The sequence below is a fragment of the Lepidochelys olivacea genome (genome assembly GCF_965140295.1).
Source record: "Lepidochelys olivacea isolate rLepOli2 genome assembly, chromosome: 10".
NCBI classification, from domain to species: Eukaryota; Metazoa; Chordata; order Testudines; family Cheloniidae; genus Lepidochelys; species Lepidochelys olivacea.
The window spans coordinates 83,196,591-83,223,992 of NC_140420.1; the positions used below are offsets into that span (position 1 = coordinate 83,196,591).

General features: G+C 39.7%; 1 protein-coding gene across 2 annotated transcripts in view; it reads right to left on the reverse strand.

The window, feature by feature from the left end:
- Positions 1-27,402, reverse strand: part of MORF4L1 (mortality factor 4 like 1) — a 39,812-nt gene that overhangs the window by 1,553 nt on the left and 10,857 nt on the right. Inside the window, exons 3-12 of one of the 2 annotated variants that reach the window (XM_084641237.1) lie at positions 22,737-22,804; positions 19,930-20,016; positions 19,014-19,094; positions 15,616-15,678; positions 10,948-10,973; positions 10,224-10,312; positions 9,064-9,165; positions 6,509-6,597; positions 2,499-2,671; positions 2,080-2,164 (exon numbers count right to left, since the gene is read on the reverse strand). In XM_084641237.1, coding sequence (XP_084497363.1) covers positions 2,080-2,164; positions 2,499-2,671; positions 6,509-6,597; positions 9,064-9,165; positions 10,224-10,312; positions 10,948-10,973; positions 15,616-15,678; positions 19,014-19,094; positions 19,930-20,016; positions 22,737-22,804 — 863 coding nt within the window. The remainder of the gene's footprint in view (positions 1-2,079; positions 2,165-2,498; positions 2,672-6,508; positions 6,598-9,063; positions 9,166-10,223; positions 10,313-10,947; positions 10,974-15,615; positions 15,679-19,013; positions 19,095-19,929; positions 20,017-22,736; positions 22,805-27,402) is intronic. The other variant, XM_084641238.1, reaches the window with a different exon arrangement.

Here is a 27,402-nt window from a genome sequence, read left to right on the forward strand (position 1 = left end):
TTGATCTATGAAATTAAGTCAGTTTTCAATTCTTCACAATAGTGTTAAAGAAACAATGGCTTTATTGAAGGAATAAAGAGAAAGCAACAGCAACAGAATGTGGTGGTAAAAAGACTAGATATAAACAGGTAGTTTGCGCATAGAGAAAATAATGGTATGCCTCTGGAGTATTAAGGCACAAGGCCAAGCAATTTCAAACATTAAGTATTTAAATTGCCTACAAGACAGACTGCCTGACATTTCCCTCCCATACTGGAAAGCAAGAATCGTGCTTGTGCATTTGCCGGGGATTATAAGCATAGACACCAATGACAATTGGAGAATTAACCCTGCACCCGGAGTTCTAAAGCATAAGCCATAACTAGAAGTCCTCTTAAATTTTAGAACTGCAGAGGATTCTTTCATAAATTAGAACTTAATCAGATTTTAAGTTTCTAAAATACAGAGGACTGATTCTTTAGAGTAGACAGCTCCTCCACTAACAGAGCATGAACTTCCCGCTTTTCGATTTCACATTTAAGTCCTATAGTAAGACAGAGTAAAACTTTAAAAAGCACCTAACTGACGTAAGAGTCTAAGTGTCTCGAAGTGCTATTGAACAAACGGGACTTAAACTTTGTAACTGTCTCCTTGCACATATTTCAGGAAAGGCAGATCAAAGAGTTCTAAACGCATCAAGAAACAAATGGCTTAAGCTTGGCCTTTCAATGAGCTGAAAGATGGTCTCGTAGCTCAGCTACTTAACTGGGATTAGCTCCCAGCTCTGCCACATACTGAGACACTTTGGATAAGTCATTTAACCTCTTTTGAGCTCTATTCCCCATCTGTAAAATGGGGAGAATGCTCCTCCTCCCCACACTTTTGTCTGGACTGTCTACTTGGATAAGCTCTTCATGGCAGGGACCATCTCTTATTGCATGTATGTAGAATTGGGTGCCAATCTTGACTGGGGCCTCTACACACAACTAAAATATAAAGCTGCATAATAAATTAAAGATGTTTTTCATTAAGGCAATCATAGACGACAGTTTTTGAAACTCCTGATGGAATTGCTCTGATTTAGCAGTTTGCAGCAGTGCATGCAAGAACAAAAATGGATCTTTTTTCCTTTTAAACAGCAGTGTACTGGAAAAGAGAGGGAGTGTATAAATTGGGCTTGTTTTTGGCTTAATTGGCTTGTGAGTTGCTAGTTTTTTTGCTTATAGCTTGTTGCTTTCTTTTTTTAATTGATCAGCTCCCAGCAAGCATGGGGCAAGGGGGGGCAAGCAGGGGGAAGACTCAGGGGCGCACAGCAGGCCCAACACAGTCCCAGACTGCAAACTGGGGGAGAATCTAGTCATAGTGTTGGGGTTCTTAAGGATTGGCTTGTTTTGAAATGGGATTAGCTTGATTTGTGGCTTATTGTGAAAGTTGGGTGCTTATTTACCACGTGAAAGTTGGAAACTGCTTCAGATGTCAAAGAACTTTACTGAATGTGAGTAATGATAGAAAAACTCAACTGCAAAAACCCATGCATTTCACCTTGGTTATGTGCCTTCACATGGAACCACACTTGGTCTCTAATCAGGAACAATTTTGCAGTACGTCAACAGAGTGCCAAAGCAATTTCTAGTACAAGACCTCTCGTACCAACTCTGTGTTGCGACAAAGGTATGACTCACTGCAATATTAACCAAGCAAGCTTTTTTCAGTTTAGTTAGTACAGAAAAATTTAAGCTGCTTTAGGTAAATTTAGGTCCTGAAACTTGAAATCTTTAACAAGTTACAGCCTATTGTGCATTTTACTGAAGAGTAATACTAATTATGCATAACTGACCACCACCACAAAACTGCAAGAAAGGCTGTCAAGAGATCAAAGTGCTTGCTCTGGATTAGTGTTTCAGATTAACTGTGACATGCACTGTCAATATGATAATCAAAATACTGTCATAAAAAAATTATGAGTCAGAAAGCATGCAGGTCACAGTCGTATAAACACACACATGCTTAACATTAAGCATATAAATAAGTGTTTGCAGGATCAGGGCTTTAGCGTTTTTAAAATACCTTCAACACACAAACATGAAAGGCTGAACTTACTTCAAGAAATCATGCAAGTAGTTTAACAACAAAGCCAGGCTCTTCTCATCAAGAGGGGTGTAGGCAAGCATAGCTCCAATTCGTACTGTTAAGAAAAGCATAAAGTGGTCATGAAAAACAGTCAAATATAACAAGTTTCACCATACATGAGTATAAGTCCAAGATCTGTTCTAACTTCAGACTGCCATTCTTCCCTATGCAAGCTTGTCTAAACAACTATGTTTTGAAAAGTTCCATTCTGAGTAGGTGATTTGTGGCTTTGAACATTGTATATAAATAACCCAAGGATAGAACTGAGTCATTTGTTTAGGCATTTTACTCTGATTCACTGTATTATTCCAATTAACAGGACAGAAAAGAAGTTGGAGCAATGTAACCATTTGTCCCTTTTTATGGTGGAATCAAGATGCCATACTTACCAAATAATCGTAGTAGGTGTGGTGCACCATAGACCTGTGACATAGGTGCATCAGGATGATCTGCTAAAATTTCAGCATACTGTGGCCTCTCAAATTTGTACAGCAGCTGAGTCCCCAGCATTACATTGAAGTACTCTTTTATTCCAGCAACAACTTCATTAACAGCATATTCTCTGGCACACAGAAAGGAAATGTGAAATATCATTAAAAATTTAAATAAAAAAACCAAACCGAACACCAGGGCTGTGATTTTTTCGGGGTAGTTGTGCACTTGACTTTTAGAAGTCGGAAGAGCCAGTATTCATGAGATGGCACAGAGAAACATATGCATCATTCTAGTGGTTCTGCTTTTTAAAAATGGGGTATTCTGGCTCTACGTGAAGACATGCTTCAAGCCAACTTAGTTCTAAGAAAAAAGTGACTAAAAGGAAACATTCTGCCTTCCCACCTGCATCTGATACTTATCCAAATGCATGACTAAAGTGGCACATTCAAAGCAAGATAAAAAGGCGATTTCTTAAAGTCTTGGAACATACGCTTGTCAGTTTTATGCCACACACATTACTAACTTCAGCAACAATTGGCACTGGAATGAAGTCAGAGCTGGGTTTGATAGCTCAAGCAGTCCTGCACTTCATGATGGCAAACAATCATTCACGCAGCTGAATTTTAAAATATCTAGCCACACTTTTTCAAAACCATAATACATATGGCCCTACAAATCTTCAACTCCATTATCTGTCATGAAGTCATTACACAGTGTCTGCACCAGAGCCATGCTATGCCTCCAGCTTTAAAACAGTCTGTTGGAGGAACCCTTCGATGTGCCCAACACCATGGTGGTCTCACTCTTCCTTCAGTTTAGGCCACACAGCCTCATCGGCTCCTGAGTCTGAGCTTCAGCACTCCTGCTTTACACCATGAGCTGTATTCAGTGAGTCCAACTGAGACAGACTCCTGGTAGAGGCTGGTCCACCCTTCCAGGATTAATGCACCTCACCCAGTATTTACAGTCACACTCAAGCAGCGTTTTCAAACCAGCAGGGCTTATTAGGCAGCTGGAAGACAGCACAGGAAGTCCTGAGGTTAGCACAGAGAAACAAAGGTTAAAGCACAGTCCATTCTGGTCAGTCCAGAGCCCAGCCATGCTGTACTGAACTCCATTTTCAACGGAGGAAGGGGGTGTCAGTCCAACCTCCTTAGTTGGTTCCCAAGTGAGAGAGAGAGCGATCTCAAGTTTCTTCCAGAACTCACCTTCCCCTCAGTCTTCTGTTCTCAATTTGGGGTTTTTGCTTAGCTTCTCTGCTGAGAGGCAGGGAAATCCATGAGTTATTGGAGCTTGCATTGTCTTGTTGACCAGGGTTGGTTTCAACCAGTTCTTTAACGACTTCACTCCACCCAAACAGGAAGGGGACACACGCCCTTTTGACCCTCAGAGACCCTGAGAAATAATTTAAATCCTCCCCCACTCCACCCCCACATCGGGTAGCCATGCAAAGGTGAGCAGGAAACTGAGGCACATATTGGCTTCATACGAAATATTACAAACTGTTCCCACTTCATCACACATAACTTCGCCTTCTGTACAAAAGAGGTCAACTACTGCATCTCTCTTAACAGAAGAGACACTCAGTCCTTATCCCCGTAAGGAAATTCAAAACGTTGAGGTTACTGCTTTTAACTTTAGACTTCTGTAACATCAGCAAAGAACATAAGCCTTTCACATCAAACAGATTTAACATTTGAGGGAAAGTGCTGTGCTCTGCATAGGAGTAAGGAAGGGAAAAAGATGTACCATCCGGAGAAAAAAATTCTCTTCCCCTCAAGTTAGTTTTATTTCTACAGGGTTCACTTACCATAGCGAATCCATTAAACCAGGCTATTCTCCTGACATTTTGCAAGGAGTCCAATAATACCCAAACAAGAGGTCAGGACACATCAAGAACAGGATGGAAGACATGGAAGTTCTAATGCCATGATATAAATCAGTGTCATCCTCATCTGGAACACTAGTCACCCAATCTCAAACGATATTGTAGAATTAAAGGCGTTTTCAGAAAAGGATCATGAGAACAATTAGGAACGTGGAAGACTCATTGATGAGAGATTGAAGGACTGATAGTTTATCTTTGAAAGTAGACGTAAGAGGGAATGTGACAGAACTTTATAAAATGAATGACATAGAAAAGGGAGATTGGGAGCTTCTGTTTTCCCTGTCTAACAAAACAAAACAAAAAAGGGGGCATTTGATAAAACTGAAAGATGGCAAATTCAAAACTGATAAAAGGAAACACTTCCATGCAATTCAATTAGACTGGAATTCATTGCCTCATGATTTAATGGAGGCAAAGGGATTGGACCATTCACTTGGAATACAAGCATACCCAGCATTCTAGCAGTTAATACCAACAAAAAACCTTTCAGGTCTTAAACCAATCTCTATTAGTAATTAAGGTACGAATTTCACGGAGGGTACATTATCTCATATCTGCAAGCTGCAGGGTTTCTTGTATCTTCCTCTAAAGCACCCGGTACTGGCCACTGTGAGAGACAGGATACTAGACTAGATGAACCCCAGTTCTAATCCCTAGGTTTCTATTCCCACTGACATCATGTGGGTGTTTATTTCAATGGACATTGGATCAGGCCCTAGATCTGGTAGAATCCCGTAGGAGCCCTTACAAGATGCACAAAGAGGGTAAGATACTGTGCAGCTTCTTAGAAGGGCTTCCCCTCATGTGCCTTAAAGTGCATGAAAGAGCATTCCAGTAGTGTCCAGCCCTAGAAAAATCCACTAAAAGAACTAGAACAAAAGCTATTAAGATTGCACAGTTATGCACTCAGAAGTCAGAAAGTGTAAGCTACGGTCTTGCAGGAAACTTAAATAGTGTATAAAATAGGGGGCAATGCTAAACAGGGCGTTATAAGGGAAACGCTAATCAACCTAAGCTATTCAGAGCCACTCCAACTATAACAATTATATATAAAGACATGCAAGCCCAATTTTCAAAAGTGTAAACCTAGATTTTGGCATATACAGGAGCACAAGATTAGCCACCTTTATGAACAGCACTTTTAGCAACTGGACCTTGTGTTACATATACCAATAGAAGGAGAGAAACAAGCAGGTACATTTACACTGGTATTTTCAAAGAAGCTCAAGGAATCAGGCTTCTTTGAAAATTCCAGCCTGACAATTTGGTAGCACAGAAGTTATTTAATTATTCAGATTCACTTCTTGATTTGCACTGCAGGTACTCAAGTACCATTTGTATTTAACAATTTCTGTGGTTGCTGTGAGATTGGGAGAGGTTTCGCTCAAACTGAACTCCAGGTTGTATTTCAGCCTTCATTTTAATTGTAACCATCAGTCACTTTGTGCTATAGCCTTCATTTGGGGATTAGAACGTTCCTTTCAGGCTGGGGACTGGTCACAAAGGTGAATGACTATAAATGGGAGTCGGAGAACCATCAACTCGGATTAACTCTCTGCTGCTGTGTTCTGGATTTGCAACCAGGAGGCATAACTGACTTGACTCTATCCAAATCTAAAAGGACAGGGCCGGAACTCCTTGGTCTAAGCACATAGCTGGAAAGCTGCAGTTTGACCACCTGACCACAGATGAGACACTTTAAGGATGGGTCTGTGAGGGGGAAGCCATCCACCACCAGATAACGAAGAGGAATGGAAGAGGAAGGCAGCAAGAGTGGTTTACCTTGCTTAAGGATGCTGAACAAACGCAAGGCTGACAAGAGCAGGGAGATCAAATCAGGTGGATTGTGTTCATGGGTTTGCGGTTTTCCAAAGATCTAGAACATTCTAGTGCTGTTCCACAGTAAAGATCTGTGGTTAAGAAATTCCTGAGCTAAACTGGGCCCAGGATTACGTGTGGTCCATTTACAAGGAAGCGATGCTCATCCAGGAAGGGGGACTGGGACAGGCTGTAACAGTCAACAGCAGAAAGCCATTTTAATGGCTAAGACATGCCTTTTAAAATGCCATTACTTACTTATTATCAGTGTTTCCTCGTGATTTCTTGTAGCTTGCGTAATCCTCTAAAATTGAGTCAACGTTCTTCTTGGCAGGAAGATAAAAGAGCTATGAAAATCAAAGAATAAGTAGATGGACTAATGCAAATAGTCTCACCTGCAGAATATTTGTGTCTGCATACTGGTTTTAAAGTACTGACAAATACAAGAGGACCTTTGTAGAAAATAATTTTTCTACAACATTCAGCTGTTGAGAATTTGGAGCTAGGATTTTACTTAACCATGAAGGTATTAAATCACAACTAATCATTCCATCAAGTTTGCCCCTTCTCTTTTTGCATGTTACATGCTTTTCAAAAGTCATCTTTTACTGTTTGACTAAGCAGAGCTCCTCAGAATTTAGAATATGCAGCTATGAATTCTAGAACATCAGCAAACAAATCCCTACATGATCTAGTGGATATAGGTAGGAATTACAGAACTCCTCCCATCCAGGGACAAGACGGAGCACCACAATATCTTTATGCATCAAACCTTGCCCACTATTTTAAGTTTTATCTAAAATAAAGTATTCTGTTCTAAATCTAATAGCGGATAGCATTGGGTTACACACAAGAATCCAGATTCTTCTCTTTTGGCTCCCTACAGATATCAAGGGCTCCTCATTTCTTGTTCACTCTCTGCTAAGATCTGCTTGCTGACAGCAGACATATTTCAGACACCACTGAGCACACCCTGTATGTTTGTAAATTGTAATGCATGCAGGTGGAATGTCTATCTAAAGAGGGCATCACCCAACTGTACCAGAGCACAGAGAAGCAGAGGAGTTACTATTCAAATGCATGTGCCATTAAGGATTTTAGATTCTATGTTTAACACTGTACATAGAAGCCATTATATATACACATACAAGCCACAATTAAACTGTATATATTAGTTACTATACTCACTTTTCACTTCTGAAACATGAGCTCAAATACAAATCTTTTGTCACAGCTGGATTCAATGAGCCAATTCCTTTCACAAGAGCATTCCAGTCTGAGGAGATTCAGAAACTGATGTTCCCAGAACTGGAAAAAGTACTGTACTGAATACCACTACTAAAGTACATTTTCAGAGTTGCATGGGAAAGTGTCCACAGCCTTATTTCAGGCTCAAGTCATGGCTACTCATCTCTTAAAAATGTGACTTCTTTTAAAAGCAAAAGGAAGTAGTTGTGGTAGACTCTTACAGGCAGACCCAAGTTCGAGATCCACCCTAGGCTTTGGTGTTCTCTCAACTCCTTTCCTATCCCGAAGGTTAATCATAGAAGCATAGGACTGGAAACAGCCCCCAGCACTCAGGGCAGGACTAAGTAACTACTAGACCATCTCTGACAGGTGTTTAACCTGTTCTTAAAACCCTCCAATGATGGAGATTTCATAACCTTTCTAGGCTTAACTATTCCCGTGCTAACTAGCCTGACAATTAGGAAGTTTTTCCTAATGTCCAACCTAAACCTCCCTTGCTGCAATTTAAGCCCATTGCTTCTTGTCCTATCCTCAGAGGTGAAGAACAAATTATTCTTCTCCCTCCTCCTTGTAACAACCGTTTACATACTTTAAAACTGTTATGTCCCCTCTCAATCTTCTCTTTTCCAGACTAAACCCCAATTTTTTCCAATCTTCCCTCATAGGTCATGTTTTCTAGACCTTTAATCATTGTTGTTGCTTTTCTCCAATTTGTCCATCTTCCCTGAAATGTGGCGCCCGGAACTGGACAATACTCCAGTTGAGGCCTAATCAGCGTGGAGTAGAGCAGAAGAATTACTTCTCGTGTCTTGCTTACAACACTCCTGCTAATACATCCCAGAATGATGTTTGCATTTTTTACAACAGCGTTTCACTGCTGACTCATTTAGCTTGTGGTCAATTATGACCCCCAGATCCCTTTCTGCAGTACTCCTTTCTAGGCAGTCATTTCCCATTTTGTATGTGTGCAACTGATTGTTCCTTCCTAAGTGGAGCACTTTGCATTTGTTCTTATTGAATTTCATCCTATTTATTTCAGGCCATTTGTCCAGTTTTGAATTTTAATCCTGTCCTCCAGAGCACTTGCAACCTCTCCCAGCTTAGTATCATCTACAAACTTTGTAAGTGTGCTCTCTATGCCACTAGCTAAATCACTGACGAGGATATGGAACAAGTCAATGTCTGTATAAAATGCTGCTATGGACCAACTTTCTCTACCAGCTAAAATGAGTATGTATCAAAAGGCAAACAAACAGCCACAGGCAACATCATGAGTTTAAAAGGGCAAGCTGACATTTTAGTTTATGCCTGCCCAGACTTAAGAAGCCTCCAGGATGTGCTCTTAACATGCAGCTCTGCTGAACATCACAGGTGACCTCTGGGAAGAAACCAGCTGGTACCTACAACCCAGTCAAATAAGCCTCAAGTAGACATAATACCAAGTATACCTTCAAAAATAAACCAACACATTCCCCCAGCTGGAAGGAGCAGAAGTTCCAAACTGTCAGCTGACATCAGTCTACATGCTTATAGATAAAGGATAATTTTCACAATGTGAGGGTTACCTGTTTTTGCCTGGTGATCAAATCCCAGTCATCAACAAGCCATGGTTTCAGCTCTTCTGGAATTTTTACCTTTACTTCAACTCTGTTCATAAAGGTTTCTTCCTGAAGAATCAACAAAAAAAAGAGTCATCCTTCTTTGGTCATTATACCCAGGTAAGTCTTAATTTTCCAAAATGTAGCTATTACATAACAGTCTATCAAAAGACTCAAGACTGCAGCTGCTATTGTTACCTCAAAATCTTATGGAGCGACAAACAGTTCAACTCTGTTAGACAAAGCTATCCCCATGGCAGCACTTCAAGTCTAAGATATTAACTTTACAAAACTAGTAGAGCTTTTCCACTTGAGAGCATTACTTCTCTTTTCTGTTACATTACCTATTCATTAATTCATGCTTACACCACCACTTTGTTGAACAGGGACAACAGTCAATAGTTACAGCTAATCATAAGCCAGCTTTTAAGTAGTCGCGTAACTATGCAACTTCACTTTGTGACAAATGCCTCATGCAGTGCTGACGGCCCAGTGTCACCTCTGACTCTAGACCCACATGTCTGATATTCTTTAAATGCTATTAAATAGATCTATTGACAAATTAAGTGTTTTCCCTCCAACCAAAAAAAGTTTAAGACCACTTAAATATCAGAATTTATGAAAATAGATTTTTTTTTTTTAAATAAAACTGTTAATGGAATAGTTAAGTCCCACAGCTGCAAACATCATCTCTGAAATACTTAAGATGCAGCCTCAACTAAAGCAGTGCTTCGAGATGGAAAGAACAAACTCAAAGCTCTCCGATTTCAGTCTGAAAGCTGCTCACAACGATAGCATGTTAACTGGTGGCATTTTCCTCCATATACTTATCTTTTGCCAGAAGCACAATGATAGCTTGGAGTGCTAGGTCTGGAAATTCTGTATTAAACAGGGATAGGACGCTAACTCAGGTAAATACATTACTCAGAATATTTTTCCCCTGCTTCAATTACTGACATATTTGTCATGCATTTGTGACCAAAAAGATAACACAGATCAAAAGCTGCAGATTTCAACAGGAACTTGTTTAAAAACCAGTAACCAAAGACTGAAACAGAACTACCGAGACAAACCATTCAATCTGTTACAACTAAATGGAGAGTTACTACAGAGTTAAAAATACATACACTTTCAACCGTGGGATCTACTCGAGCCCTTTTCTTCCTAGGAGGCTGGGGAGTCTCGCTGGTACTGCTGCCTTCCCCAATTCCAGGAGCTACACATACAAAAAACAGCTATTATTTTGTTCGCAGATGCATTTTATATCTACACTAACAATAGTATTTCTACTGACATTTTCACTAAAGGACTTTGACTATACGCAGGTCTCAAACGGCAGATGAATTCATTGTTTTCAATAAAAAAAATCATTCCCCCTCCTGAAACATCCCCTACATTGATAACTTGGACACAAAGATTACAGGTTACAATGCAATATAAGTTCTATTGCGGACCCACTCTTATTCCTGCATGTCCCCACTATGCTACAGCAGCTGAGCCTGGCCAATATTCCACACTGAAAGAAAGAATACCCAACACCTGTTTAATCAGAGAAAGAACGATTCTACTGCAGAACTGTTATATGCAAACAATTTGTGTTTTTAATTTGTAAGCAGTCCTGACCCTGACAGACATTTCCATTTGTATGATTTTAATGCTTCCACCTGGTTAACAGCCTAAAATCCGAGGCAAAAGTTATTTCATAAACTTAGTTGGGCAGATCATCAACCAAGTAAATGATCATAGCCCCAGTGAAATTGGAACTATAGCAATTTACATCAGATGAGCATCTGTCCCAGTAGATCTTCCATTATGTACCAAACACTAACTTATGAATAAAAATATGCTTACTTTTCTGTTTGTTCTTTTTTGTTTTCCTGCAAAAATGGAAAAAAAAAACCATTTAAAGTCTTAAGGTACCATAAGAAATAAGTCTTAATTTTTGTGGACACCCATACACAAAGATCTCTAGAAAGTATTTAAAAAGTTAATCAATAGGCAACTTGACCCAGTAACCCAGGACAATGAACAAAAGCCCACCAACCTGCTTGACTACATAGCGAGAAGAAACTAATAAAATAAAGGAAGGTAGAGGTTGTCACTAATGTAGTGTCATTTACTTTCTCCAATATAAATATAAAGGTACAACCAATGAAGTTAAATGGCAACAAAGTCTAAACTGATAAAAGCTATTGGTGGCATGCTCTTAGCACCACAGTTAATCCTATGCCATCTTTTTCCATTTAATAGAACATTTACAAGACTTTTGATTGGAATGGTAGTGTAAAAGTAGATTATATAGGTGGGGATTAAAAAAACCCACAATGCATGGCTAACTGATGGAATTCTCTGACACACAATAGAGGCCAAGAACTATTAGTATTCAAAAGAGGTAGTGACATTTATTTAAATAATATCTACAGTGCTGTGCAGAGGTGATACTTCAAAGTTACCTTGGGTAACGTGCATATCTTGGGTAAATAAAATTTGTAGCTGGCCAGTATTTCAGGTATTTACTATCATAAGCTCAGTGCTGTGAAAGGAATACAGCTTGATAGGGAGGTTTATAAATTAATTAAATCTCAGTCTTATCTTGGGTAAAATTGGCATGTTTTAGTACTATCACCATAGATGCAGAGGATGAGAAAAAATTAAAGTAAATGGCAAGGTCAGATTGATAAAGATGTGTGAAGCTAGTATGGATTGTCCTTCACATCTGCATCATGATTGGCAAGAACAGTTCACTACCATACTCACACACCACCAGACACTGTTCAGCACTCGCTCTGCTCCATGTACCTTTTCAGGTTTCTAATTGAAAGGCAAATCTTTAGACTGTTCTCTAAACCCATTACACTTCAGAACAGCTTTTCATATTTTTATGCTAAACACAGAACTGAACAGAGAAATCATTTCCATGAACAACTAGAAAATCTAAGTTGGTTACTTTAAATGAAAACATGTAAACCCCCTTCAACTAGTTTTCTTAACATTCACAAATGCAGAATGTGCCTAAAATCATATAAATTATGCCTAAAATGCAAAATCAATCACATACAAGCACAGTTGTTTTCTAGGATATAGACAACTGCCTGTGTTACATATGCATCTGCTAGGCCAAGCCACTGGTTCAAGTTGTCTGGATACAGTCCTAAATAAGATCTTAACCATAATTCTGTCACATTCATATTTGCCTATCATCTTCAAGGGCAGATTTCTAATACTACCATGACTTAGTCCAGATAAATTTGGATGATGGAACAAGAACTATCTGTCATAACTGTTTGGGTCATGTTCTTTATAATGTGATGACTAACAAATATGCTCCCATGCACTAAACATGTTGTGATTTTGTTCCATACTGTAAGAGTGAACCTTCAGAAATTCAGTACAGTGTCAGGTCAGGTCTCACTCTATTCATATTTTAGACACCAGTAAGTCAGTGTTCACATAAAGAACCTTTTTTCACAAAGGAGCCTCCATTTACACTGTTTTAGGGCCCAATCCAACATCCACTAACGTCCAGTTGGCAAAGAATCAGGCCACTAGTGAAGCTGCTTGTGCATTGGGTTTTCCCCAACAGCTTCTGAACTCTTACCCTGTATGTGACTAGGTACTACCTGGGTAACAAAAGGGGACAAGCAGAGCCACCACAGAAGTGGTGGGGGTTAGGGAAGAAGAGGCATTATAAGAGTTACTTTTTTCCCCCTACATGGGGCGCGTAAAATGTATCAAAGTGTTTTGCAGATGTGAATGAGGAGAGTTAAGGCAATAGATCACTTCGCTTCCCACTGAAATGCAGCCACAAACAAGGTGGAATAGCTTTCATCCTATGTCAGTTTGTGCGGGGGAAAAAATAGAAGCAGACAGGCTGAATGTCACACAAGTGGAATTCTGACCAGAACACAAAGGCAAAAAAAGTTACTCTTAAACACACCAACTAGAAGCAGAGGCCTGGGGGGGGTCTTTACAATCCATAAGAGAACTGGAGCAATTGTGATAATTAGGGAATATAAATTAAAGCATTTAAGAACCACTGCAATTTCTCAGAACAAAGAATCCTCCTACGTCTGGAGCGGTTCTGTTTTTTGCACGACCGATATGTACAGTATAATGCAGGTGCCTTGTGCTCTCCCATCTCTCGGATCCCTAAATTTCAAAGCTATTGCTCTGTATTAGGTCAAAGTGACTATCATTTTGCAAAGTCTAACAGACAGTGGCAGTGCAGCAGGGGACTACTAAAGAAGCAGCAAGACACCAAGGTCTCCTGTTGAAATAGGTTAAAAATAGCTCACTAGTAACAGGTAGCTTTTAAAGAAGTAGCTGCTCTCTGAGGTTTCTGTGACCGCCAGTCTGCCGAAAGAGTCACCTCTACATCGTACAAGGCTGCGCTAATCACTACTCTCTATAGTAACGGAAGCAAGACACCTTAGTGAAAGGTTTATTACGAACAGAAGTAACTCAAAGTTTTGTGACTGCAGCAGTGGAGGAATCGGCTTAATCCCGCTGTTGAAGCAGCACTGAACAGCAGTCTTCAATTTGACATTTACTCAGTATCTTTCACCCTGAAGGATCCTGAAGTATTTTACAGGCTACATAGACAGGAAAAACTTTACCTACTACTGAAATGCAGTCCTCTGAGCCTGAACATGGCAGCTGTTTAACAGCATTACAACTGAGGACAGGAAGTGAACCTCACTAACCAAAAGACTGAAAGGTAAATGCCATTTTAGTGACTGTCCAGAAAGCAACAGGGTTCTGGGGCCTTTTAATGATGTCTGGTTTTCAACTGGAGTCTATATTTTCAGATGCAGAATTTTAATGGGCATGTTCTAATCTAGCAGTGGGCAAAAGAGTTTGAACAGCTCATCTTCCAGAACTCAACCACATCTTGATAACAGAAAACACATCTAAGCAAGATTTCGTTTTCAAACACTCAACCTTAAAATATAGTTTCACTTCATAATATCATGCTGTGCTCTCATTCTGCCAGTGGAACAAATTATGCCACTTGGCAACAAGATGACTTGCCAGTCAGCCAGCTCAGAAATGCCACCTTTCCAACACCTTGAAGTGTACATGCGGAGAACTGCTTCCGACCATGTGAGCTTTCAGAACAGAGAACTGATACATGACCACAGTTCCCCGTTAAAAGGAAGTCCGAGTTTAACTCATCAGCCTTTTTAAATTCAGCATACAAGTTCTTGCTGTAGCATTAGGCAATAATATGAAAGTTAAAGCTCGAAATTAACTTCACATCTTAGGGACTTGAGTTCTATTATTCATGCAGCTTTACCTCATTTTGCTAAAGGTGGACACCTGAAACATACACATGTGTTTCAAAGGATGGGTAGAGCCTGAAGTCTGAATGTTCTATCAAAGGGAGAAAAATGTAAACAAATTCCAATTCCCAGGTTCCTAAATTGTCAACGCAGTTGCCTTGGTAGCACTTCTGGCCAGAGCTGTAGCAAATCATGCTAATTAAAAAGAACCACAAGACTTCCATTTCCTGACTTCTCTAACAGGTTTGCCGCTGGCTCTTGTGTTCTGATTCCCTAAAAGTACAGCATGTCTTTCTTCACATATTCCAAAGCACTGGCTGCCTTCTGACTGCTCGCTAGCTGTTCTAAGTGAAAAAACTTCTGTAGCTAGGTCAGCCATGTCAGAAGGGCAGAACCCCCGAGTTGTCCAGGGACAGCAACCAGAAGCCTGCAATTTTGCAGAGAAAAGTACAGGGAAGTTTATCTCTAGAAAATGTTAAGCCTGTTTTTTTGATAGCCAGCTGTCACTGTATGGCATTCTTCCCATCCGTAAGAACGGCACCATAAAACAAATTCATATTATTAATACAACTAGCACATTACAAATCATTGTATTTGGTTAAAAATTACTTAATACCCTCAGCATACTTTTCTAACATACAAACTATAGCAGGTTACAGAATAAGTATTTTGAAAGTTCCCAAATCCATAGTTACATGAGACTCAATCCTTACATTCACAACACCATCTATGAGCAAAGGCCAGAACTTAGCCCTACTGATGTCAGTAAGAGTTCTGTCATTGATCTCAGTGACACCAGGACTTCACCCTTTGGTAAACAGGTAGCAGACCAAGACTAGTCTTCTAAAACCACCAATTTCTAACACACAAATAAATAAATGGAAGTCTTAAAGTTAAAATGTCTGCAGTTCCTTTTTAAATGGATGCACAGAATTCTCACTGAAGAGCGCACATCTCATAGGTTTGTATACTTTCAATTGGCACAGTGCACATGTTTAGAAATAGGTAAGAGCTACTAGCCCATACAGACTTTTAAAAATAATTTTAAGTAGCAACTGTACTTTATGGAGATGTTGTCAAAGTAAGAGTTACTTCCACAGTTGTTACCTGTGTTATCACCAGCACCTTACATTATTGCAACTTAAGACTTTAAGAGCCTATAAAAGAAATCTACAAAAGCAAGGAAATTTGGATTTCAGGATGAAAATCCTGGTGTGACAATCCATCCTTAACTCACCGCGTCGATATTGTAGGGGTCTCCAAACAGCAAACTGTATGCGCTCCATCTCGTCTGAAAAATCTAGGCACAATGGGGGTTGAGTTAAGGACAGAGTGTCAGACCTGATATTTAGCCTTTAAGAGAATCTATTTAAGCTTCAAAAATTTACCTTTTAGAGGACGTTAAAAACACATTCCACATCCCTGGAGCATGATACACATTTACATTGTTATTTCCTTGCTATATTGTTTGGGTCACTGAAGAGCCAAATTTTTTGTTGTTGTTGTTGTATTTTTAAATTAAAATTTTTCTTTTTAGATTACAGGCATCCTCCAAGGATGCTACAGAAGGTAAATTCTGAGGCCTAAACGGATTGACAGTGTTACCCCTTTAAAAATGTGGTTAGATCAATTACTTTCCCTCCCCCACTAACCACACTCTGCATCTGCAATGCCCCTTTGTTTTTTAAAATGCCAGTTATGGTTTCTTTAAAAGAAAAAACCCTTATTTTAGTAGTGCAATTTGAGAGGATATATTTGCAGTTCTCAGATCCCATCTTCACTTTCTGGCTTAAGTGGTCCAAGAGCCACTGTTCTGCAACTCTCTGCCCTACAGTCCCAGGCACAGTGTTGGGATACTATCATGGGGAAGTGATTTCTCTTCCTCAGTCTCCATCAGAAGGGGACAGGGAGAGTTTCTGCTGTTGAAGGAAGCCGTGGTACATCCAAGCTGCTAACTGAGGAGAAAGCACCAACGGTGCTGACAAACGAAAGCGAGGAAGAGCAAGTTCAGTGCAAGAGGCACAAGGCCCTTATGCTAAAAAGGTACCTTTACTACCATGAGGTTAGGGCCCTACCAAGTTCAGTCATGAAAAGCGTGTCATGTACTGTGAAATCTGGTCTCCCCCCATTGAAATCTGGTCTGTGTGCTTTTACCCTATACTATACAGATTTCACAGGGAGACCAGTGTTTCTCAGATTGGGGGGTGCTGACCCAATAGGGAGTTGCAGGGAGGTCACAAGGTTATTTTAAGGGGGGTTTGCAGGATTGCCACCCATACTTCTTGGCAGACAGAGAGCAGCGGCTGTTGGCCAAATGCCCTGCTCTGAAGGCAGGGCCCTACTGGCAGCAGCATAGAAGTGAGGGTGGCAATACCACATCATGCCATCCTTATTTCTGCGCTGCTGCTGGCAGCAGCTCTGCCTTCAGAACTGGGCTCCCAGCCAAGTCGCAGCCCTCCAGCTGCCCAGCTCTGAAGGCAGGGCTGTCGCCAACAGCAGCAAAGAAGTAAGGGTAGCAGTACCGCAACCACCCCTACAAAAACTTTGACCTCCCCGCAACTACTTTTTGGGTCAGAATCCTTACAATTACAACTACCTGACATTTCGGATTTTAATAGCTGAAATCATGACATTTACGATTTTTAAAACCCTATGTCCGTGAAATTTACCAAAATGGACTGAATTTGGTAGGGCCCTACATGAGATGAACGATAGCATCAAAAGCCAGTTCACTATTCCAATAACATCTTCCCTTTTCATGGATTCCTCTTATTGAAGATCCATCATTGATTAACTGTTCCCCACCCCAAAAATGAGAGACTCTTATCAAGGTTTAGGAGGACAGTTAACCTACCTATGATAGTGTCCCAGCTACTATGGGACACTATCAACCCCAGTTTCTGTTCTGGGGCAACAGAAGGAGAGATACATCCTCCTCTCAGATGCTGTTTCAACCGTGAAGCAAAGCCAGGGCTTGAAAACATGGTTTCAAAATTACACAAAATAAGACAGGCTCTTAAAGAAAAAAGCCCACACCAGAGTGGTGTTTCTGATGTGCTTTATAACTAGAGTGATTGAGAGGGTTATGATAGCAACTTTGAATTTCATTGCTTTTCTGAGAGAGTTAAATCTTTAGGGGTCACTCCTGCTCACCTTACTCTCACAAGCCATCCCAGTGAATTCAACTGGGACTGCTCACATGAGTAAGGCTAGCAGGAGCTGGTCTCTAATCTTACCATTAGGAGTGTTCAATACCATGCAAATTAGGAGTGGGGAAAGTCAGAACTCTGATCTCAAAAGCATGGATACATATATTCATGATATTAGTAACCATAACCCTGTTGTGGTAACAGAGCAACAGAGAAGCACAACTGTACTCTTACCAACTTCACTGTCCATAGAATCAAGTGCACTAGGCCCTTCGACAGAAACACCAGCTCCTGTCAGTTTAAATCTATTATGCTAACTTAATAGTGTTACACTAAAAGTGTCTAAACACTTTTGACATCAAAATAGAAGATCCAAAACAGAGATACATATTTCATAATGCTAAAATATCACCATCATCAAAAGAATGATACAGGACCTAAAAAGGAGATTTGAAACTGCCATCAAATGCCTTTATTTTTAGGAAATGGTGTCAAACCTTAGCCAGCTCTCTCTTGACAAAGACCAAAAAGCAAATCAAGCTAGGAGCTCAAAGTATCACATTAGCAATGAATACCTTCAAAAATTAATCAAGCCCACCACCTTCTGAAATAAAATATTAAAAGTACATTGTGGCTACGAGTCTGGAGCGAATTTTGCTCTAACATTAAGTGCCTGGATGTAACTGAGTCTAGATATAACACCACAATCCTAGTCACTAAAACCCTACAGATGGAACTGAGACGATCTGTTGATTACTTGTGAATATACGTTTGTTTTCTAACGAACACTTGAGCTTGGGTCTGGGTCTCTCAAGCTTGCAATTTTAACATGCAAAGCCATTTTGTTTTAAGACCCACACACGTACTTAGCATTATTTTTGTCCAAAGAAATAGAATAGTTAAAGAACAAAATGCAAAAAATGCAACTTGTGGTAAATAAGCTAGTATTCCATGAATGGCAGAATATCACAAAACTTCGTTTGCATCCTAAACCGTCCTTTAATAAATATACACCATGAAGGCAATATGAAATCTATTCTTTTGAGCTACATCCCTGTCTTCAAGGATTCTTTATTACGGTTTGCGTGACCAGGGTTGATTCTGCCATTCCATGGGGAAATATCAGTTTCACTAAGATCTACCATGTGAAATATGATGTGCCCTTATAACTTTTGTTCAATAATTTACGAGAAATTGTATGTAAAGACTAGTGCAGAATTTAAAAACGTAAGTGCATCCAGTCATGTAGTTTCAGCAACATGTGGGTCCTGCATTACTGAACAGTGCATTGAGAGAAGGTTTTGCTGGATAGATAAGTAGTTTGTCACAATAGAAGCACTCCATGTTTATAAACTAACAGTTCTTTGAATTTTAAGCAAAGATTTTGCACTTTAAATTTAACCTCTGAAAACTCACAAAAGAGTGCTGCTTAAGATTTAAGTGTAATGACTAATAAGCAAAGATAATTTTTAAAAAAGCTTCTTACACTTCAACATTTTTCTGTTGCAGACCAGATGTCTTCTTGCCTGGAGCAGCACCTCTCATCTTGCCCTCTGCATACTGTTCCCTTTAAAAACAAATTCAGCAATAAGAGTTTACTGTAAGAGAAGCTATTATCTTTTCTAAAAGGTAAGAGTCCATACAAACATTTAGAGAATTTGTAGTGAATGGGTTTAAAGAGAACAGACACTGAGGAAGCTCCTTCATGACACCGGGGGGGGGGGGGGAGGAGAGGAGGAGGAGAAAGAAGAATCCAACTACTGACAAGATTGAACTTCATTATATAGTTCTGACCAACCATTTTTACTTACACATGGACACCCAACTCTTCCCCACTCCTCCCAATATTCAGAATTGAGAAAGAAATACACGGGAGCTGCTTCAGAAAGATACCTACTAGAAATATTTGTATTCTAAGAGGTCACTTTTTTCCCAGAATAAAAAAGCATTCATATGGATCAATACATGTATAGCCATCTTATAAAAAATTAGTCTTCAATAAGAGGACATTACTATTTTACAAGATATTTTAGGTGACTATTACATATATATACAAACACATCTATGTTTTATTTTGAGATACCACAAAGTCTCCTTCATTTAAAACTATTTTATCCTTTTCCTTGCAACTTAAAATTCACATACTTCAGGTTTTGATTACAAGCTATCGGGAAGTCAAGGAGTAGTGATCCATTTGGCTGAAAGATTATGAAGATAAGGACAGGTCCACGTTAGAAGTCTGAAGACAGGCACAAAAAACAAAAAAGGGAAAGACAATATGACTACCACATTCCTTCAAATCTAAAAAGCCCATCTACTCCCTTGGAGATTTATTTCTTGGGCTGAAGCACTGTAAAAAGGAAATCATGGTAAGTCAAATCAGTCTATCACAAAATACTTACTGATTGGCCTTTTGAAGTTCTTTCTGTTTCTGCAGATTCGTGTCCACGTATTTGAGCACTCTGCTTTCTGGAACCCATTCATCCCAGCTGAAAAATTAAACCATCATTCAAAAACACTACATAATTAGATTCTGTTCCCAATAATCAATTAAAGACTTCACAGGATTTGAGACTGAACTTTTGCTTCTGTGGTAAATCATGAACTGGCACAATTGAAAGTGTAAGTTACCAGATAAAATGCATTCCCACTGATTGAAGCTCTAACCATTTCTCTAGGACAAAGTGAAATTCAGTCTTTCCCGCAGAGGTTGCCAATTGTGAAAGACTCCAAATCTTAAAATTTCCTTAATTTTTTTTTTAAGTCCAGTTTTTTTTTAAAAAAGTGCTACACTTACTATAACATGGGAAATCTGCAGCCATAACTAATTTATGCAGCAAGATAAATTTACTGTATCTTTTCCAACATATTTTATAGGTGAACAAATTCAGCAATAAGATCTTACTGTAAAAAGAAGAGCTCTGATTTCTCTCTGTAAAGGAAACCAAGATGGCATGAACATTTGAAAAATCTGAAGTAAATGATTTAATATAAACGTATGTTGGAGAAATTGCCATTGTAAGCAAGCAAATTCCACTTTGATAAAGTGCAGATAATCTTTCAGCAATTTGACAAAGGATTTTAAATTAAAAGCACATTAAAAATGGCCATGTGAAATTATGTACAAGTTTTTCAAAATATATCAAGTTGTATGTTTATTTATATAAATGTGTATGTAATATACAGAGCTTTGTAAATTAGAGTTTCTCAACCATTCATTTCATGGTGAAGTAATGATCTCATTGCAAAAGTTGTCAAGCTTAGAATGTCAATATGGTAAAAACAAGTTCACTATAAGTCTTCAAGATTCTTAAGGTAAGTTTAGTGTGCAAATATTACAAAAAACAAAAATAAAATACATCCAACTGTACATATATTAGAGGCTATATATTTAGGATGAGGCCTTGGTGAAGTATTTAAGCCACTTGATCTTTGCTCCCAAAGTTTATATTGTTGCCAGAAACCCTCAATAGAAGAAAACTGTACAACTGCGTGAGAATGTATTATGCTATATATGACGTGAAAACTACTTCCTACCAAGGCTTGCAGAAAACACTGGAAGCCAAGCAGTTTAAAACTCATGTATTATAGAGAACCATAGCTTAATTATAAAGTCATAAATTAAAAAGCCATACAGTCCCAGTTGTCTAGATGTTGCAGCAATGCCACTTTTAATGGAGATAATTGGAAGCTTGGAAAAGCAAGAAAATAATCAAAGGCAAACAGTTAGTGCAAGTGGAGAAAGACAAGAAAAAGTCATTTGACACAGCCAGTGACACCCACCACTACCAATTAAATAGAAAAGAATGGATTTTAACTGACCCCAAAGAGTCAGCATGAACTTAGCAGCAGGCACAAGCGTTCAAGTTCCAACTTGTTACACAAGTGTTTACATGAGGACACTCCTTTGGCTGTTCACTGCTTTGGAGAAAACATTTTTTGAAGATACCAGATACCAAAACATGAAGTTTAACTTGGACCTCGCTACATGCTGACAAAAAAAAACACAATTCAGCCTTGTGTGTCCACAGTGCCTTTTTCAGAGTATATGGCAGCAATGTTCACATGAACCAAAACGACTCTGAAAACTGCGGTCTCTGAAGGAGACCGGGAATATGAAATGCTGCTGCTAAGGAAAAACAAGTATTTACTGCTCCTATACTCAGTGTTAGACCAAAGAATATAGTTAAACTTGAACTGAGCAATAAAACTGAGGGCAGTCTAGTAATATTCTCCTTTTGAAAATAAGAACACTTCGCAACCTGCAAGCGCCATGTGGATGCTGCATCACGATTGTTTACAGAAAGCTGGTGACCAAGAATAGGAACAACTTGTAATCAAAACATTTTATCAATGATGTTGTTCTCAATCCTTATTGATCACCCAAAAAACTCACAAGAAATATACTTGCAATTCCAAAAGCAAGATGCTCACACGGACTTTTTAATCTTTGGAGACATGAAAGAGAAGTTTTAGTTCCTGAGAGGAAGAGAGAAAATTCTAAAATCTCATCATTTTTACAGAAAGGAAAACCTTGTAACCAGCTTTACTACAACCTTCCATCACCCCTGACCTCAAACAAGTTTCTACCCAACAGGCAGATGGTGCAGTAGAGACTGAAAGCCTCACTTATCAGAACTTAGGGCACACACCCTCTCATCTATTCTGAGAGCAGCCTTCCCCATCATGCCACGAATCCTACTCCCTTTTACATCACCTGTAGTACTTGATTACATAAACAGAACAGATGTGTCTGACAGGAGAAAGTACTGCTCCACTGTTCAACACGCAGGGATTGTCCCATATCCCAGTAAACAACAAAAAGTTTGTTGTATCCTATATCTTCAAACCTAGAAAACATTGAAAGAGTTCTCAAAATGGGTAGTAGGCTGTGCACTGGACTGCTGCGATAAGGCAACCTAGTTAATCTAGCAGCACTTTGAGCTAGTTTGACTGTCCAACTGATGCACCAAGGAAATGTGCCTTTAAAAACAAAACAATTATTTGAGCCACATTAGCTCTGTATTATTCCAGGCTTTAAACGGTGAGGCTTTGCTGCAGTTCATTGACTTAAACCCAAGTTAATTTCTGAGCTTGTGAAACGTCTTCCATTGACTTATGCTTGGGAGTGTCAGTCCATCAAGTTAACTCCATCTCGGGCAATCAATAAAGGAAAATTAAGTCTCGTTTTCAGAGACTTATTACTTACTTTTTATTCCAACCGCTGTAATGTATAAAGTATTTCACTTGTTTGTCCTTTATGGCAACCTTTACACACTGAAATAAAGAAGAAAGTTGGGTTAGCAATAGGATTTGGGGAAAAAGAAAAAAAATCTTTGGAAGACGGATTAAAAGCTTTCAGTCTAAATACAAAGATTGCCGTGCAAGCCACTGAAGTATTTGGCAGCAATGTCACCACAGACTAGAAATTTTCCAGCAAAAAGATACACACAAAATATTTAACTGAAATACAAAGCCTATAATAATGTATCAGAAGGGCTATATAAGCAGAATAACTAACTGATACTCAGCTACCCAGAGGTTTTTTGAAAGGCTTAATAACTTCTATTAGGAGGAGAGCAAGAGAACATGCTGCTGAACAGAAGACACAAGGAGCAGGTCACTTTAATCTCTTCAATACTCTCCAGATGGCACCAGAAGTCAGGTTTACATAGTGAATGACTCAAGGCTTGTCTCACTACCACACTGCGGGTGTCTATTAAGCAGGTCTAGTGAAGACTCACTAAATCAACAGCAGAGTGCTCTCAGGTTGACTCTGGTACTCCAGCTTCCCAAGAAGAGTAAGGGAAGTCGACTGGAGGGCATCTCCCATCCATGCAGTGCAGTGAAACCACCACGGTAAGTCGACCTAAGCTATGTCAATTCCAGCTATGTTATTCATGTAGCTGGAGTAGCTTAACTTAGGTCAACTCACCCCAGTAGTGAAGACAAGTCCTCAGTATCATTGTTCGCATGCATACCCCTATCTCAGAGTTAATTACAGGAGAGGACTTCACAAAAGTAAAGAACTATTTTGGATTTCTGCAGCCACATAGCAAGCTCTACATTCAGCAGTAACTGTTTGCAGGCTGAAAAATTTCTGAAGGATAAAGCTTAGCTTGGTCTCACTATACTAGAGTGAGGTAACCTAAAACATTCCAAGCCCTGAATATCTGATCAAGGTGAAGATAAACTGTTGTTGTTACACACTTTAGCTAAGATAGAGTATACAATAAGAGTAAAACATAGGTAATGAGTATAAAGAGTAAAACAAAATAAGCTGCTGCACCAGACTACAATACTATTCGTAGATTCATAGAATAAGGCCAGAAGGGGCCATTAGAGCATCAATTCTGACCTCCTGTGCATCACTGGCCATTACATTTCACTCACTTACACCTGTATTAAACCCAGTAACTTGTGTTTAGCTGAAGTATATCCTTCCAGAAAGGCATCCAGTCTTGATTTGAAGACATCAAGAGAGAGAATCCATCACTTCCCTTGTTCCAACAGTAAATCACCACCACCGTTAAAAAATTGTCCCCTACTTCCAATTTGAATTTGTCTGGCTTCAGCTTCCAGCCACTAGTTCTGCCTTTCTCCATTATATTAGAAAGGCCTTTAGTACCCAGTGTTTCCTCCCCATGAAGGTACTGATCCACTAATCAAATGCTCTCTCAATCTTCTTTCTGATAAGCTAATCAGATTGAGCTCTTTAAGTCTCTCACTGTAAGACATTCTCAAATCACTTTGGTGGTTCTTTTCTACTCCCCCTCTCCAATTTTCAACATCCTTTAAAAATGCTGACACTAGAACTATTCTAGTATCGGCCTCACCAATAGAATATACAGAGGTCAAAATCACCTCCCTACTCCACACTCCAAGTACCTCATTATCCCTGTGTCATATCACATCACACTAGGTTAGGTTGTTAATTGCTTGGTCACTAGGATCCCTAAATTGTTTTCAGAGACACTGCTTTCCAGGATACTATTCCCCCATTTGGCTGGTATGGCCTGCAATCCTTGCTCCTAAACACGACCTTGCATTTGGCGGTGTTAAAATACATTGTTTGAATGGGTCCAGGTAACCAAGAGATCCTGAACACTCTGTACAACTGCCCTGTCTTCATCATTTACCACACTCCACCAATCTTTAGCTACATCCAGACTGAGAGCGCGAGTCTCCTGGTCCTACACACACTTTCCCTACCTCTGACTGACCTACTGGGAGCATTCCTAGCAGCGCAGCCGCAGCACCATGGGCAGAGGTGACACAGCGTAGCTGTGCTGAGTTCAGAACCAGCAGTTTCAGGCAGGTTTGTACTTGGCACAGCTAAGTTATGCCTCTGCTGCTGCCCTGGCTACTGTGGCTACACTGCTGTTTAGACTCCTGCTAGCTCAAGGAGGGCTAGCGAGAGCACGTGTGCACAACCAAGAGAATCACACCCCTACCTCACATGTTAGTGGTAGATTTTGTGTCATCTACTGATTTTATCAGCAGTGATTTTATATTTACTTCCAGATCATTGATGAAAAAGATATTAAATAGCGTTGGACCTAGCATCAGTCCCTGCAGAACCCCTTTAAAACACCTCCATTTGATGATTCCCCAGTGACAACTACTTTGAGAGCTGTCATTTAACCAGCTGTTAATCCATTTAACATGTGCTCTGTTGGGATTTTATAGTGCTTAATTTTTTTTTAATTGAAGTGTTGTGTGGTACTAAGCCAAATGCCTTACAAAGGCAAAGTATATTACATCTGCACAGTTATCTTTATCAACCAAACCTGTGATCTTCTCAAAGAACGAAATCAGGTTTGTTTAACAAGACTGTTTTCCATGAAACCTCGCTGACTGGCATAATATTCCTAGCATTCAATGCTGTATTAACTGAATTGCATTTTGTCCAGGACTGATGACAGGCTAACCAGCCTATAGTTACCCAGGTCTACCAGCTTGCTCTTTTTTGCATAGTGGCACAACACACACACTCTCCTAGAATTTTCCTAGTATTCCAAGATTTATTAAAATCAGTGGGCCAGAGATCTCCTCAGCCAACTCTTTTTGGACCCTTGAGTGCAAGTTATCCACACCTGCTGATTTAAAAACCAATCATTCATCCCTAAGAGTTTACAAACCATCTAAGTGAAAAACACAGATTAGAATGAAAAAGGCACGTGAAGTTCAAGTCAATCAGAAGGGCAAATTTTGTGGACCCCAGTATTTTCCTTACCAACTGATCCTTTTATGGAAACAGACTGCATTAGTCTCAATTATGGAGAAAAATCATTCCTTCTACACTCCCAGCTGTCTTATATAGGGAGATGGAAGAGCACAGAAGGACAAAATAGTAGACTAAAGGAACCGGGGGGTGGGGGAGGAGAGAGGGAGGAGAGGAAATCAAGGATACTACATACCATAGACTACAGACTGAATTCTCACTTAAGATGCAACTTCTTTGTGCCACTCAGGCAGCACAAAGGGGTCAGATACTGGCTCTAAGTGGGCAGCAGGAATTACTCTGGCAGACAGTTCTTGCACCATCCACCTCACCTCCACCTAGGGGATGTATTGTGCAGCATGGGAGAGAAGAGAAGCTGATCATACTCTAGTGAGTGTGTGATGCACAAGAGATCACGCAATAATGGCATAAGATGGAGCAGCCTACAAGCTGCTCCAACTCACAGAGGAGTCTGGACTGGTGGCAGCAGAGACTGGCCCTCATAACTAGGAAGCCATAATGATTTCCCTGGCCATCACCTCCCCTCTCCTGCATCAGGAAGAGCTCAGATAGAGGAGGCAATCTGGACCCAGGTGCACACATTCAAAATGAGCCCATCTTCAAGTGCCAGGGGAAGGGAAGGAACAGACTAAATAAAATGCAACAGATTGCTATTAGAACAAACTTACTGCTTTAAGTTTTGCATCCATTGCATTATGTTAGTCTTTGTCAGCCCAAAATTTAAAGAAAAAGATTTAGTGTCTTAGCTGTAAGAGATGCACTCTAAACAACAAACTGAAGTCTCACTGCTAGAGAGGTACTCTTGAAAATGTTTACTACATTACAACGATCACTTCTAGATGGCATAAAGAAAATATGGGACATTTGTAATCAGTCTCCCTTTACCTACTCCATTCCAATCAAGTCCTCCCTATAGTAATTTTTTTTCCAATTAGCCTTTACAGATACTAAAAACTATTAAATTAAAGCATCAGTTTTCCTGGTAGGTCTAAGCATAAAACTAAATATCTCAAGAAAACTTCTACAAAATTCCCCAGCCAACATGCCTACAGTTCCTTCTTGGTTCAAGAGGAAAACAGAGTTCTAGCCAGTATCAAATAGATCAGGGACAGAACTTTTAAGTACTCAGATGATACTGCACAAAGGCATCAGGTGAAGACACAAACCAAATGGTTTAAAAAAAATGAATAAATGTAGCAAACTCAGACTCGCATATGAAGCGCGTACATGTTCTTTAGTAACAAAGCCTAATGCTTAGCTCCTGAGATTAACACATTCTCACTTCAATTTTTAGGAGGACACTGTCAATCAAGTTTGTTTTAAATTTAATCCAGGATCTATAGCCATCCCTCAGAGCGTTGAGAAATAAAATTGGTCTCAGTTCCAATTTTGTCTTGTCTAATGAACACGGACTTTGTTCAGCATCTGCATTCCTAACGAAGCTCAAATTAGCATAATAGTCATGCATCAGCATTAGGACCCAATCTCGTGATGTGCTAATGCCTCCCACAGAGCGACAGGTACCTCAACTCTCATTAAGGTCAACAGAAAGAGTGGACCTTTAGTGAGTATACCAGGATAGGTCTTTAGGATCACGGCCTGTAAAGCCATGCCTCACTAGCGCTAAGCT